This window comes from Mustela nigripes, chromosome 4 (genome assembly GCF_022355385.1).
Source record: "Mustela nigripes isolate SB6536 chromosome 4, MUSNIG.SB6536, whole genome shotgun sequence".
Taxonomy (NCBI): domain Eukaryota; kingdom Metazoa; phylum Chordata; class Mammalia; order Carnivora; family Mustelidae; genus Mustela; species Mustela nigripes.
In genome coordinates, this window is record NC_081560.1 from 172,859,089 (window position 1) to 172,873,947 (window position 14,859).

The 14,859-nt window shown below is 52.0% G+C and overlaps 1 protein-coding gene across 1 annotated transcript; it reads left to right on the forward strand.

The window, feature by feature from the left end:
- The first annotated feature begins 1,403 nt into the window (after positions 1-1,403).
- DUSP5 (dual specificity phosphatase 5) lies at positions 1,404-14,659 on the forward strand. Its single transcript, XM_059398547.1, has 4 exons — positions 1,404-2,008; positions 6,729-6,877; positions 10,285-10,504; positions 13,204-14,659. The coding sequence occupies exons 1-4, from the start codon at positions 1,630-1,632 to the stop codon at positions 13,602-13,604; spliced, it is 1,149 nt and encodes a 382-aa protein (XP_059254530.1). The 5' UTR covers positions 1,404-1,629; the 3' UTR covers positions 13,605-14,659.
- The last annotated feature ends 200 nt before the right edge of the window (positions 14,660-14,859 follow it).

Sequence of the window (14,859 nt, forward strand, 5' to 3'; positions counted from 1 at the left end):
CCAACACAGAGCCTGGCTCTCTGGGCGCTCCAGGCACGTGTGGCTCTGGCTGAACTGTCTGGTGGTGGAGGTTACTGGTGACACTGGAAGATGAGCCATCTGCCCGGAAGGCTGGCAGGAATAGCCCCAAAGAGAAAGAAAAACCCCATGTCCCATCTTTAGTATGTCTCCCCGGGCAGGGCCAGGACGGCGCCTCCAATTGAATGCAGCTGTGACCTAATAGCAACTATCTAGTGTCTAGTTTGTGTTTGATTTCAGAATTTGACTTCTGCTTCCTTCTAAAAACCTCATTCTCTTATGTCTATAGTAAACAAGAAGCCCCACTCGAGCAGAGGCAGCCTGTTTTCCACTGGGCTGGCTCCTCCCCAGTCCGGTCATGGGTTAGATGGTAGAGAGAGCTTGGCACAAAGCTGACCCTCAATAAATACTTGCTGAATGGGTGAATGTGTCCAGTTCACCAAGATTGGGGATGGGAAGCCCGAAGCTGCTGGGGACTGACGGGGGCAGTCAGCCCGGGATTAGACTTGATCCACAGATAATCCCCCAAATCCAGAAGCCACCTGGACAGTTGCCTGGACTGAGCTCCATCAACGGATGCATGTTGATGCTGCAGCTGGTTCTGTGACAGATTTTCCAGGGGCCAGAAAACGGATCCTCAAAAAACAATTATTCTAATTATTATTGAAGTGTGACAGAGAGAAGGACTGTCAATCCTTTGAGAGCAGAATCTATTTGGGGAGATTAACTGCTGGCTCTTCTCTCCATTTTTACTTTGAGGTACTTTTATTATGGACCGTGTCAAGCAAACAGACAAGTGGAGAAAAGAGTATCATGAACCCACTCTAAGGTACCCATTACTGAACTCCAGCGGTTACCAACACAAACGCAATCTCGAGGTCATCTATAATCCATCCCTTGAAGCAAATCCCAGCTAGCATCTCATTTCACGCGTTAAGACTTGGGTGGAGACCAAAATCCATTTCCGACTCATCTGGGGGGCACCGGCCCTGGGCTCCCCTTGGCCCAGCCTGGCTCCGTGCCCCGCACGGCCCCCACCCTGCGGGTTCCGAGCCTACGTCTATGAAACTCAAAGCCGGATTGTGCGGCGCCAGGCTCTGCCTCCTCCGCTTCCTCCTCTTCCCGCACAGCGTGGGTCACCTCGGCCTCGTGGCACCCCACCGGCAGCCCTCGGTGATGCGCGAGTGAGTGTCCCCGCGCAATGCCACAGAAAGCGGAGGGAGGCGCCTTCCACTTCCTCCTTCCCCGGCTGACTAACGCCCGGCGCCCGCCCCACGCCTCCGGCTCCCCGGGGCGTGGCCACAGCCCGAAGGGGCGGGGAAAGACCTATCTTCGGCCTTATATGGGCAGCCACGTCACAGGCCGCACTCTCATTCACATAAAACGCGGCGCTGCCGGCGGAATCCCCGGCTTCTGGGGCGGCGAGTGGCCGGGCCGGCTGCCGAGCGTGCGGGGCGGGAAAGAAGAGTTGAGCTGCCGCTCCGGCTCGCTCGCTCGCTCGGTCAGTCTGCCGGGCCGCAGCCTCGCGGGCCGCCCTCCCGCGCCTCGCCAGCGGGCACCCTGGCTGTGGGCACCGGCGGGGCGCGCGGCGCGGCACCGCTGGGCGGCGGCATGAAGGTCACGTCGCTCGACGGGCGCCAGCTGCGCAAGATGCTCCGCAAGGAGGCGGCGGCGCGCTGCGTGGTGCTCGACTGCCGGCCCTACCTGGCCTTCGCCGCCTCGAGCGTGCGCGGCTCGCTCAACGTCAACCTCAACTCCGTGGTGCTGCGGCGGGCCCGCGGCGGCGCGGTGTCGGCGCGCTACGTGCTGCCCGACGAGGCGGCGCGCGCGCGGCTGCTGCAGGAGGGCGGCGGCGGCGTGGCGGCCGTGGTGGTGCTGGACCAGGGCAGCCGCCACTGGCAGAAGCTCCGCGAGGAGAGCGCCGCGCGGGTCGTGCTCACCTCGCTGCTGGCCTGCCTGCCCGCCGGCCCGCGGGTCTACTTCCTCAAAGGTGAGCGCGTCGGGGCCGCCGAGCGCCTGCCACCACCCCTCCACCCCCACCCCTGGGGCTCTGGGGTCCCCTCCCCGTGCGGGGCGCCTTCTGCGATCCCGAGCCCGGTAGTCTCCACCTGCCGGAGTCCGCACGCCGAGGCTTGACGTGCGCTCGGGAGGGCGCTGCCAGTGTCAGCCCAGCCCTCGGAGCTTCCCCCTCCCCACCCGCGTTCCTCGAAAGCTCCCGGCGGCCGGCCAGCCTGGGTGGTGGGTAGGGTTGGTTGCGCAGCCGGGGGCGCCGCTTGTCGGCCGCGGGGGCCGTCGGCTCGTGCTGGGCGCGGGCCCCCGATTTGCTGGTGCCGGCTTAGCCGCCCTCGCTGGGGCCTGGGCTCTGAGCCTCTCTGATGGGCAGATCTGGCGGGATCAGCAGGTCGCGACCCCCCGGAGCGTGGCGCCGCGGCGTCCCCTTTCCTCCCGCCCGGACAATTAACGTGTGTAAGGCAGTCTGTACCGACCCCTCTTGCCTTTTTGACCCTGGCGAGTCCCTCCCCTTCCTTTCCACTTCAATTTACTGCTGTTTATTGTTTTCCTCCGGCCGTTCCTTCTCCCCTCCCAGGCCTTTCTCTAGCTCCATTTGGAGCTGACAGCCTTCCCACCCTTTTCAACCCTTCGCTCAAACCCTCCCCCACGCCACCCCCGCAGATCATTCCCGGGACTGGCCTCCTGCTATCTGCCCGGGTTTGGAGGGGGCGGCCGGCTAGCCCGCCCCGGGATTTAGGAGAGGTGTAGCAGGGTGGTGGTGGATGGGGGTTGCGTCGCCTTTGGTTTGAGGCGCCCCAGAAGCTGCCCCACAAGTCCGTCCATTACACCTACTGGAGAGAGGACTTTGACTGCCCTCACTGTGTAGTCAGTGAGTGACTTTCAAATTACAGAGCATTGATTTCTGGGTCACTTCCTATGACTACTCCCGCCTTGTATTTGAGTCCTTTGTAAACTCCAATGTATGGGAAACTCAGTTCTTAGAGCGGAGATGAGTGTTCTGCCCAAGCTGTGCCCCAAGGCCCTGCCAACCCTGTTGCAGACATCATGAGATACAGCAGTGATGTGGTTCAGAAATGAGCCTGAGGGCCCTTTTTAAAACCAAGCAGCCTGGGGAATTTCACACCTGCGGGGCCTGGAGAGATCACACAGGGAGCCCCTACCTCTGTTAGCACCTCGTGTAGACTGTTCCCTGTTGATTCCTGTTCGGTAGATGATCATCTTCTCCACCAGCCTCAGCTTGTCTGGGAAGGAGCAAGGCCCTCCTTAAGACGTTTCACACTTAGCCCAGGGTGGTGGTCTTTGTCTCCTTTCTTAGCCGTGAGTACAGGAAAAGCTACTGCCTTCCCAGGAGTATGAAAGATATATTTCAGGAAACCCCTCCTGGTCCTGCCTCTGCTCCCCAGGTCTCTCCTCTCCATGGGGGGGGTGGTGGTGGTGATTTCATGTTGACTGTTGCAAAGTTACTGCCACAGGAAGTAAGTGGCTCTGTAGACTCACATCTTCGGAAATTCATGTCTAAAATGTTTATTTAAATGACAGTAACGTACACAGGTAAAAATTTTAAAAGCACAAAGCCTGTACAATGAAAAGTGGGTCTTCTTCACACCCTTGAATCCAGTTCCACTCTCCAGAGACAGCCACCAAATATTTTCTGTTCATCTTTAGACAAGTTAATTTTACCCGAGTATCTTTAAAAAATAGAATGATTTTGCATATTTTGTATTCTTGCTTCTTGGACGCAACTAGACCTTGGGAGGTTTGCCTTTATCAGAACATACATGTCCGTTTTGCTTTTTATTTTATTTTTTAAAATTTATTAGAGAGAATGCATGCAACATGAGGAGCAAGGGGAGGGAAAACAGGGAGCCAGGAGCCCGGCGCAGGGCCCAGGGCTTGATCCCAGAACGCTGGGATCATGACCCAAAGGCAGACACTTAACCTACCGAGTAAGGCGCCCTTCACTTTTTAAACTGGTCCCCTGTTGGTAGCCAGTAGGTTGCTTTCAACCTCATTATTTAAGGCAATGTGGTAGGGTATATTTTTGTTCAAATGCTTTGCATGTGCACTATCTTTCAGTAGGATTCAGAGAATTGGCAGGTTGATAGTTGTGTACATTTTAAATCTCAATAGGAATTGCGGGATGCTTAACTGTTTACAACACAACGAAGGTTAAATTGTTGTCCAAGAAAATTTTGATTTCCTTACTGCCTCATGTCCAGATACAAATTCAGGTTTTAATCTAGTGGCATTTCAGATCTTGGGGACAATGCCTTTTATACTTCCCTTTATTCTCTTCCCCCCCCCCCCTTATTCTCTTCCCCCTCCCCAAACATAACACTGAAATGGCATGGGGACCAGATGGCATTGTCAGTGTGTATTTAAATACAGTGTTCTTGCAACTTCTCTGCTCCCCTGGTCATGCAATGGTGATCAAAAGCCCAGTCACTCTGAAGAGGGCTGAAGCAGCAAGAAAAAGGGCCACAGCTCTTGAAACTCAAGAGAATGGTCTGTCTCTCCCTGCCTCTCAGGGAAGAGTGGCTGAAAGAGACCGTCTAATCCGAAGGACTCCTGACCCCAGCTTGAAGAGATAGGCCCGCGTTTATCTGTCCCTCTACTACACTGAGCTGCTTTGCCCGCCTGCCTTGTTTTGTCAACAGGCAGGCAGGACCCGGCCCACACCACACCTCCTGTCTGTCCTGACAGCCATCTCTTTTAAGTGTGCTATTTAAAGACAAGAGATGGGGCAGCCTGAAGGCTTGTCTTTGCCAAGCCTCATTCTTGGGAACGTTTGGGAGGGCATGGGCCACTCTTAGGCCAGATTCCCATTCCCGTCACTCAGTTTGTCTCCTGGAATCGAGAACTTTGGAGGCCCAGGCACAGGAAGTGATTTACTTTAAGGTCGCTTCTTCTAATGAAGCTGTGGGTCACTAAGTTTGACCTTCAGTCTGTATCCTAGGAGGGTAAGGGTCCAGGTGCTACAGTTGTGGGGAGGGGGGAGGGGGGAGGCCAGCAGGAAACTAAGCCACGAACACCATCACCTCCCTCCATTACTCTCTGGCATGTGGTCTGTTTATCATGACCAGGAGGACCAGAAGCTCATCTGGGGAGGCCCAATGGGCTTTTTGTTGAAGTGACCACAGAGGAGATTTGAGTGTACTCAATGGGGGCGGGGGCAGTTCCAGCAAGCGGGGAGGAAGCAGTAATGGCAAGATGACTCATTCTAGGAATTGGCTGCAGCTTCTGGGAGGGAGCTGGAGACCGCCATGTTATCCATTAACCATTTGTCTACCACAGGGGCTTAAGGCCACCATGTGCTCCTCTGTGGGCTATCAAAACGCCAAGAGACAAAAGAAAGAGGGGACTTTGTGGAAAATACATGGGCTCAGAATGCATATTTAATTGATGGTTTGAGGGGCGCCTGGGTGGCTCAGTGGGTTAAGCCGCTGCCTTCAGCTCAGGTCATGATCTCAGGTCCTGGGATCGAGTCCCTCATCCGGTCTCTCTGCTCAGTGGGGAGCCTGCTTCCTCTCTCTCTCTCTCTCTCTGCCTGCCTCTCTGCCTACTTGTGATCTCTCTCTGTCAAATAAATAAATAAAATCTTAAAAAAAAAAAATAGTTGATGGTTTGACCCTAAGTGAATTCTCTGGGTCAGAGAAAAATAGAAGTGGGTTTTCTGGAGGCTCCTGGAAGTCCCTTAGGTCCTTCTGGATTGAGAGTGAGAGTTTCCCCAAGTGAGGCTGGCCTGTTCACCTGGCAGCACTTGGCATGTTTTTCATTTGGTTCTTTACTGCTGAGTGCTGGACCTGAGACTTCTTTAAGATGACCAAGTTTCTGTGACCCAGTCATAGAGTAGTTTTTACCTTAAGTGACCCATCTGAAGAAGTTTAATAGTAAGGATTTTTACAGTCATACCTGCTGGTAGTTATCATTTCAGAGTTTGTTGTAGGGCAGGAAGATCAGGAAGGGAAGTTGAGGAAGATAGAAAGGAAGGGTTAGATGGTCTTGAAGGGGAGAGAAACAGTTTTTACTTAATTGGGACTGAGAATTAAGTTCTAAAGCCTTGTGCGTCCAGTTTGGTTTAGAAGGTAATTAACTAGATTGATTACTCAAAATTGGACCTATAGAGAGGATTGTCAGCAGTGTTTTTTAGCACCTTGGGAGTGAGAAAGGGCAGGGCTGTTTTATTGCACCTAGTTTAAACCTCTTATTAGCCTCCATTCTCTTACGAATAGGTTCCATCTATAATCCAATTCAGAGCTAATGGGCTAGGAATGAAATAGACCAATTCAGGAGTCTCTTCTTGCAAATGAATGAAATTCTGCATAATCACACCAGCATTTTAGACCAAGGAGTGAAAATAGCTTTTGTTTTCTGGAGGGATTTGGTTAATATTTTCCAGATGCCAAATAGCTTTCCTTTCAGCTGCTTCTGATAGACATAAAAAGTTAATCATTGCCTCTCTGAACTATAACTTTTTAGAAAAGAGAGTGTGTGTTTGTGTCTGTGTAGCCCATTTCTGTTCTAAAGCTATTAGTTGGTTTGGCTTAATTTTTTTTTATAAGATCAGAATCTATGTTAGCTTGATATTCTTGACTCTTCCCCACTTAGGGTATTGATTAATTCTGGACATTTTCTAAAAGCTGAGCAATCAGTGTTTAACATCTATCTTCCTTTTTTTTTTTTTTTTTCCCTTGCAGGAGGATATGAGACTTTCTATTCGGAATATCCTGAATGTTGTGTGGATGTACAACCCATTTCACAAGAGAAGGTTGAAACCGAGAAAGCCCTCATGAGCCAGTGTGGGAAACCAGTGCTCAGCATCAGCTACAGGCCAGCCTATGACCAGGTAAGTGGTGTGGAAGTGCCATCTTGGCTGCTGACTCTGCTCCTTCCCCAGCCCCCTGGCTCTTCCTCTCCCCGCTCAGTAGCACTGGTGCATTCTTCTGTGGATAAGGGTGTTGGCAGAGCCCTCTAGCTTCAGAGAGCTGTTGCTTGCCAACTTGAGTTTTCCATCCAAGAGTATATGGGCTTCTTTCCAGCAAACAAGCTGACAAGAGCAAACGAGCCCCAGGATGCTTGACAGCTTCTGGAGAAAAGAGGAAGTGAAAGATACATTCTTATTAGCTGGCCTAGGAAGCAGAAGCTTCAAAATATCAGTTTAGGTTTCCCTGAAGATGTTTCAGAGCTGACTATCAGGCTTCCTGTGTTAATCTTCTTTGTAATTGTTCATGCTGGGCAGTTTCAGCAAACCAACCCAGTACCTGTCAAGATGTGTCTTTTTGTTATTTTTAACTGAACCGGGGCTGGGGGGAGGCTTGTGGAGACACTACTGTTTGGATGGCTAAGCAGAGGCTGAGGGTTTCGGGTGCCTACAGTTCCATATATTCTGAAACCAGTGAAGATGAAGAGACACTGTAGAGGAGTTCATGCTCCTACAAACATGTGTTTTTTTCCTTTGAAGAATTTAACTTTCTGGCAGGCCTGTAAGGGCTGACTGTGTGGAAGGCTCAGTGAGGGGTCCTGCCCTCTAGTGCTGCAGGGTGAGGGGAAGGTGGGCAAGGACCCAGATCTGGCAGAAACCAGAGCCCAAGCCCTCCTTCCCACTTCACAGGAGGGGAGAAATCCCTGTCTCAGAACTGAAGATGATCTCTTTGCAACGAATCCGGTAGCTGGGCTCCTAGCAACAGTAGGCCCAGAAAGACTCCCTTCTCTTAACTCTGGCTCTTTTCAAGACCTTGGTGTTTTCCACAGAAACAGAACTTCTTTTGGAAAGGGCCTGTCCTAGGCACCTGACTTGGAGGGAGAAGCTTTTCAGGTCTTTCCCACAACATAAGTGCATGTCCAGATCATAAGAAGGAAGATGTCTGGAAGCTGCCTGGTGTGAACAGAGATCTGCCCCAGTAAAGCCAAGTGACTGCCCTTGAGTGGGATCCCTGGTCGGGAAGTCTATTAGCTTGGCCAGGGTCCAGGGTTATTATATTGTTTGTTTTCCTTTATTAAACAGCATATTGGGGCGCCTGAGTGGCTCAGTGGGTTAAACCTCTGCCTTCGGCTCAGGTCATGATCTCAAGGTCCTGGGAATGAGCCCCGCTTTGGGTTTTCTGCTCAGCAGGGAGCCTGCTTCCCTGTCTCTGCCTGCCTCTCTGCCTACTAGTGATCTCTCTCTGTGTCAAATAAATAAATAAAAATTAAAAAACAAAACAATACAAAAAAAAAAAAGCAGGGACACCTGAGTGGCTCAGTTGGTTAAGCCACTGCCTCCGGCTCAGGTCATGATCCCAGGGTCCTGGGATTGAGCCCCGCACCAGGCTCCTTGCTTGGCAGGGAGCCCGCTTCTCTCTCCCACTCTGCCTGCTTGTATGCTTTTCTCTCTTTCTCTGACAAATAAATGAATAACATCTTAAAAAAAAAAAAACAGCATATGATGAACCCTCAGCATTCAAGTCATGGGCATGTGGCTTAGCTGGATTTCTGTTTTCTGTTTGTTTGGGTGTTTTCCCCTCACTTCTCAGAAAGTGAAAGAGAAACAAGAATTGTCAGGATGTTGTGAAGGCACAGCAGACCTTTGGCCAAGAAAGGACTGGGGAGGCCCTGACGTGTCTCCAGGGTTCATCTGGGGAACCCCCTAGTGCTATTTCTTAGAAGCGCTGCTGCATGGAGAGAAGCCAAGCAAGGTCGTGTTAACCTTTGGGGTTTCTGAAGGCTTCTGGTTCCTTCCTCTTGAGTCAAAACAGAGGATTCAGAAAAAGAAAGACATGGTTTCAGGGCTGTGTTGTTCTAGGCTTTAGAGGTAATTGGATAAGGTCCCAGGCCTGGTGTGTCCATGTGTTCCGGGCCTAAACAGGGAGAGATCTGTGTAGATGCATGGGAAGCGTTCAGTCCAGGGGCCAGCTATAGTCGGTGTGAATAAAAATACTGGTTGTTGGGGCAACCTGGGGGCTCAGTCCGTTAAGGATCCAACTTTGGATCTCAGGTCTTGATCTTAGGATTGTGGGTTCAAACCCCTCACTGAGCATCAAGACTACTATTAAAAAAAAAAAAAAATACTGGTTGTTACTCTTACTATCTTTGGTAAAATCCTCTATGACTTTCTTCCAAGTGGCCCCACTGGCCTTTGCTGGAACACTTGATTTCTCAGGAAAGAAAAAGCGCACACCACATGCCAAGTAATTTGAGAATTGCCTTCTGCTGGCCCTCATCCTATGCCCCTTTCCCTATTATGAGTCTGGCCGAGTTTCCGTTCCACTTTTATTCTGGGACAGGAAATGGAAACACAGGAAGCGGATGGATGATACAGGAAAGGCTCCCAAAGACACAGCCACTGCCCCCGCCCCTCCAAGCCCAGTGTTTCTCTCTCAGTCTCTGGGGCCTCCCTTTGTTCCAGTTATCGCTGGTTTTTCTTGCCACCTGGGAGCTGCTTCGAGTGCCAGAGTCTGACCAGCTAGCTGTTTTTAACTTTGCCTCAGGGTAGATGGTCTCAGCTTCTAATTGGGAGCCTCCTTAACTGGAAACCTGGTGTGTGGGTGGCCTTCCAAAAGGGTGATGATGTAAGCATCTCTCACGAGCCCTCAGTCCCACGTGAGGAAGATAAGGGGAGGAGAAGCCCCTCTCCCCTGGGCTTCATAGCCTTTCTTTAAGGATTCTGGGTAAACAGTGGTCATTTCCACTTCCAAGGAGCATCCATGCTGGGGATGCACTCTGACCTCTCCGAAACCCACGTGCATCTTGAGATCAGTCATGGGTGTCCTAGATTTGATAAAATATACCATGAAGATACCCTGACTGCAAAGGGGGGGGGGGGACTCGTCTTGTAGCGTTTTTAACCTGTTTCATCTCGAAAGAAACAAAGGCTGCCCTGAGGTTAGAAGGCTTGCACTGGTGCCGTGGGGGCAGCGGGAACGTGAGCGGGAGCCTCTCGGTCCCTCCCCTTCGTGCCCATCTCCTCATCCTTGTCGGCACAGGAAGGCTGCTCGCGTTTCCCACCTCAATATGTGTACGGAAACGAGGAATCTTTGCTGTGTGGGCTTTGCCGTCCCTGAGAGTCGCAAGGCAGCAGCAGTGGGTAGAGAGTTTGCCAGAGTGGAGGCTCCACCCACAATCTGGGCTGGACTGCCCTGGCGCCGAACTGTCCACCTGGAAACCAGAAAGGGAACCTCCCACCTGACAACAAGTAGGTCAGGGTGGTTTTGTTTCCTCTCCTGAAGGAGCAAGCTAATCCACGATTGCCTGGGTGTCCTCTGCCCCTCCCTCCAGGGCGGCCCGGTTGAAATCCTCCCGTTCCTCTACCTTGGAAGTGCCTACCATGCGTCCAAGTGCGAGTTCCTCGCCAACCTGCACATCACGGCCCTGCTGAACGTCTCCCGGCGGCTTTCCGAGGCCTGCGCCACCCACGTACACTACAAATGGATCCCCGTGGAAGACAGCCACACAGCCGACATCAGCTCCCACTTTCAAGAAGCAATAGACTTCATTGGTAGGTTCAGTCCTTCGCCCTCTGCCGTCTGGGAGCCCCTGCTCTCGCTTCCGCGGTACTGATGGGGGCGGCCTTTGCCAAGGAGAACGGTGTCTCGGACGTGCGTCTGCCAGGAGCTGGAGCCGGGCCGGCATGCGGCCACCAAAGAGGCGGAGGGGTGGACGCGCGCTGCTATTCATAGGAGCTTTCATTTGCAAGATAAATGAATTAATATTATTTTATGGCAGGACTCACTGCCGTTCTTGTTGTTCTTCCGAGCCGGGTGGGAAGCAGAGTGTGTCCGTGTGTGATGCTCCGTGCCAGGGAAGCCAGGGAGCGAAAGAACCGTCCTCGCGGTGCTCCTACGTAGGCTGGGGCATTTTTAGAAAGCCAGCAGAAGGGATTGAGAGAACACTTCTTACACACCGAGCCCCGAGGGCCCTGGCAGCTTTTCACAGTTTTTGGCAGACTGCTTTAGGGGCAATTTGTTTTGCATTTCAGCTAATTTGGGATTAAAGATAGCATTTGACCGAGCTCTGTGCTCTGTGCATAGGGAAGTTGGCATCTTTTGTACGTTGTGTTAGGCGGTTACCGTTTTCTCCCCTGGGCAGGCCTGGAAAGGGCTCTGGGCCTTGGGTTTCCACCTCTTCAGCACAGGCTGGACTGTTCCTGCATTTGACAGCTTCGCTTTCCCCCCCTCCCTCTCTGGTGGCAGCGAGGCTGACTTTTTTTCTGTTTCAGATTTGCAAGTATCACTCCCCAACCTTGGGGCCTTGCCTTTCTTTCCCATTAACACGCATAGTTGTTGAAGCTGAGATGTGATTTTCCTTAACTTGTTTTGAGGGCTTTTGGAGGGAGAAGGGCAGGTGTTGAGGCCAGCAGTAACTATGGAGGGCAGGCAGCAATTACGGGGACTCCCTTCAGCCACAGGGTGGGCCCTGTGCTCATCACACGTGGTTTCATCCCTATAGGAAACCCACTGGGAAAGTCACCAGAGGCAGGAGGCTGAGCCTATCCTGGTCCTCTGAGCCTCTGGGCTTAGAGGATCCCTTTGGATCTCTGAGAGGCTGCCCAGTTGATGGGTTCAGAATGGGAAACCCTTGACTTGTCTCTCTGGCCCTGGGAATGCCTTGCCCTTCTCTGCCTGTTATTTAATTACCTAGATAGCTACTCAGTGAGGTCATGAAACCCACCCCCATCCATTTCTCAGAAGCCTTCTTCCCCGTCCTGTGAGTTGTGTACACAACCGCAGGAACCCACAGCCTCCTGAGAGCACAGGATGCTTTTCCCCAGACTTCTTGCCTGCTGGTAAAAGGCGGGGACTGAGCCCATACCATGCTCTTGGCCCCTTCCCAGGGGAAGGGCCCTGGAGGGCCCCCGTAGTAGACAATCCCTGAGGGGCAAAGCAGGAGCAACACAGTCTAGGCCCTTTGCTTTCTTGGTCATGGTACCAAGCAATTAAAAGCTCATGTACAAGGAGCAAAGGAAAATTGGGGTCATGACCCAACAATCCAAGGGCTGGGGTCCCCTTTGAACTCATTTACAGGAAATTTTTTTCTTTTGAGTCAGACTAAGTTGGGGGTACCTCTAATGAGCTATGAGCTACACTGAACATGTCCTTTGGGACTTCTGTTCTGTTGGGGAAACTCTGGGCTTCCTCCCTGTCTTTAGATCTTACAGATCTTACAGATACATTTTAGATCTTACAGATACATTTGCAAACTTTTAGAGTTTACAGATACATTTGCAAACTTCTTAAACTGGAGGAGGGAGCTGGGTAAGGGAGGTGACTTTATTTGCCCTTCAGAATCTTAAGTGTTTTTGCACACTGTGGCTTTACATAGTACTGGGTACCTCAGACTTCCTGTGTTGTAATGTTGTCATTGTTTCCTCACTCGAGAGAGAGAGAGAGAGAGAGAGAGAGAGAATTGGAAAGACTTTTTTGTGGTTTTTAATTGATGTGTATATTTATGCATAACCTTTTGGCCCTCGTTTTTAACTGTTGTAGTTCCCTAGGTCGGGGGAGGAGTGGAAGAGAAAAGGAGGCACCCCCTTGTCATATTGAGCTAAAGAATGCCAGCCGATGGTGGTAGCTTTATAGCAGTGACTCCCATTGTTGTGCAAGATGGAGTTTGCGAAAGCCATTTCTATCCTCCGGTCTAGTAAGCGTCACTTGGCCAGGGCTGTAATTAGTGGCTGTGCACTATTTATTGTGTGTTTGGTGGTGGGAACCCTGGGAGCTGAGCCAAGCATCCCGCCCTGGCACAGCCAGACTGGGTACCCAGGGAGGCTGGCAGGCCTCTAGCAGGAGAGGGGCTGGGTCCTCCCGCTGAGAGTCAGATCCCAAGAGGCAGTCTTTGAACCTGGGACCCTCAGAAAAACGTACCTACCCAAGAAATTTGCATGTAATGTCAAGGATTTTCTGATGCCCTGTTGAAACCCATCCGTGGAACCCAAGTGAAGATGGCATCTCCAGGAAGGGATTCTTTCCCCAGATCTAGCACCTTTGAAGATTGGAAAGGCACTACATGGGGATAGACACTCGGGGGCCCCCATAAGCTCTGTCCTTGCCGGTGGGCATTAAAAAGACTGCGTGGGAACCTCAGCTCTTGGACAGGTGTGACATTTTGAGGACTTGGTCACTTTTGTGTTTAATTCTCGTATCTTGGCCTTTTGGTTTCCAGTCCCAACTCATCCTCCCCCTCTTTTCTTCCTTCCAGATGGTGTCAGGGAAAAGGGAGGCAAGGTCCTGGTCCACTGCGAGGCTGGGATCTCCCGCTCTCCCACCATCTGCATGGCTTACCTCATGAAGGCCAAGCAGTTCCGCCTGAAGGACGCCTTCGACTACATCAAGCAGCGGCGGAGTGTGGTCTCCCCCAACTTCGGCTTCATGGGCCAGCTCCTGCAGTATGAGTCTGAGATCCTGCCTTCTACGCCTCAGGCTCCCTCCTGCCCAGGGGAGGCAGCCGGCTCGTCTTTCATAGCCCATTTGCAGACACTGAGCCCTGACCTGCAGGCTTCCTACTGCACCTTCCCTACCTCGGTGCTGGCGCCCGTGCCCACCCACTCAACAGTCTCGGAGCTTGGCAGGAGTCCCATGGCCACGGCCACGTCCTGCTAAACCCGGGATGGGGGAGCCGGCCCAGCCCCAAGAACAACTGTGATTCTGCTTTTTTTTTAAACTCGTGGACATTTCATACCTGTGCAATACTGAAAACCTCACTCTGTCCCGCTGCCCTAGCAGGACAGTGAGCGGTCACCAGGCTTGCAAACGAGCTTCATGCTGACAGTGGGGATAGGTTTTGGGGACCGAAGGAAGCCCAAGCCATGATGAGAGCACAGTGTGTGCCGACTACTGTACTTCCAGACCCCCTGCCCTCTCAGGACCGCCCGGGCCCTGCACCTCCAAGCTCGCCTTTTCATTTCAAGCGCAAGGCAATATATACCCACGGCAGCGTGGGAGAGAGCAGTTGCTAGACCGGGAGAAAAGGCAGTGACGAAGCCAACTCGTTTTGAAGGAAGCACAATTTCCACCTTACTTTTTTAACTTTGGCAGTCTCTGTATCTGTTGCTTCAGGGCATAAGCTGATCACCGCCCAGTCAGGAAAGGAACCCCTCCAGGACTTGGAAGGATGCCATCTAGATGCTGGCTTGAACCCTCCCGCGCGTTTCTGAGACTCCCTCTTGGGTCCGGGGTGGAGGCGGATGGTTGAAGTAGCGAGATGTCGACCTACCTGGGTGTCCTTTCCACTGTGGGTTCTTCCCTGACTTCGGACTTCGCATGATTCCTTATTCATACTTGAACCTTTCTCGTGGCCCCCTCTCCTCAAAGCATCTCTTGCGTCGTTGGAAAAGTTCTTTGGACCTTAGACCAAAAATCACCCCTTTGAGGGGGCGACAGCGGGTGCCAAGAGACCGAGGGACCCGCCGCGTCCGGGTCAGTGGCGTTGACACGATGGTCTCCCCAGCCTGCCGTCCTTCATGTGTGCTTGTCTTGTCTCTTGTGACACATGTTTTCTTCTTCCCTGCCCCTGGGGGTTGTCTTCAAGCTGTGGACTTCTGGGGTTTGCAGATTTTGTATTGTGGTACTTCTTTTTTGTCCGTTGGTTCTTTATCCAGGGGAAACGGCAATAATTTACTAAAATCCATATGAATGTGAAGAAAAGCAGTATGTTACTGGGTGTTGTTGTTGTTGTTTTTTATAGTGCAAAATAAAAAGATGAAAAGAAAAAAGCCCCGCTTCGTGTTGGTGAGTTGGGGTAATACGGCCGAAAATGGAATCTGCATTTGCTCGCGGCTGGTGATAGGAACAGAATGTTGCTTTCCAGCCCAGAGGCTTCTCTAAGCTCACTTGCAAGAGGAATCTTTAGGTGCTG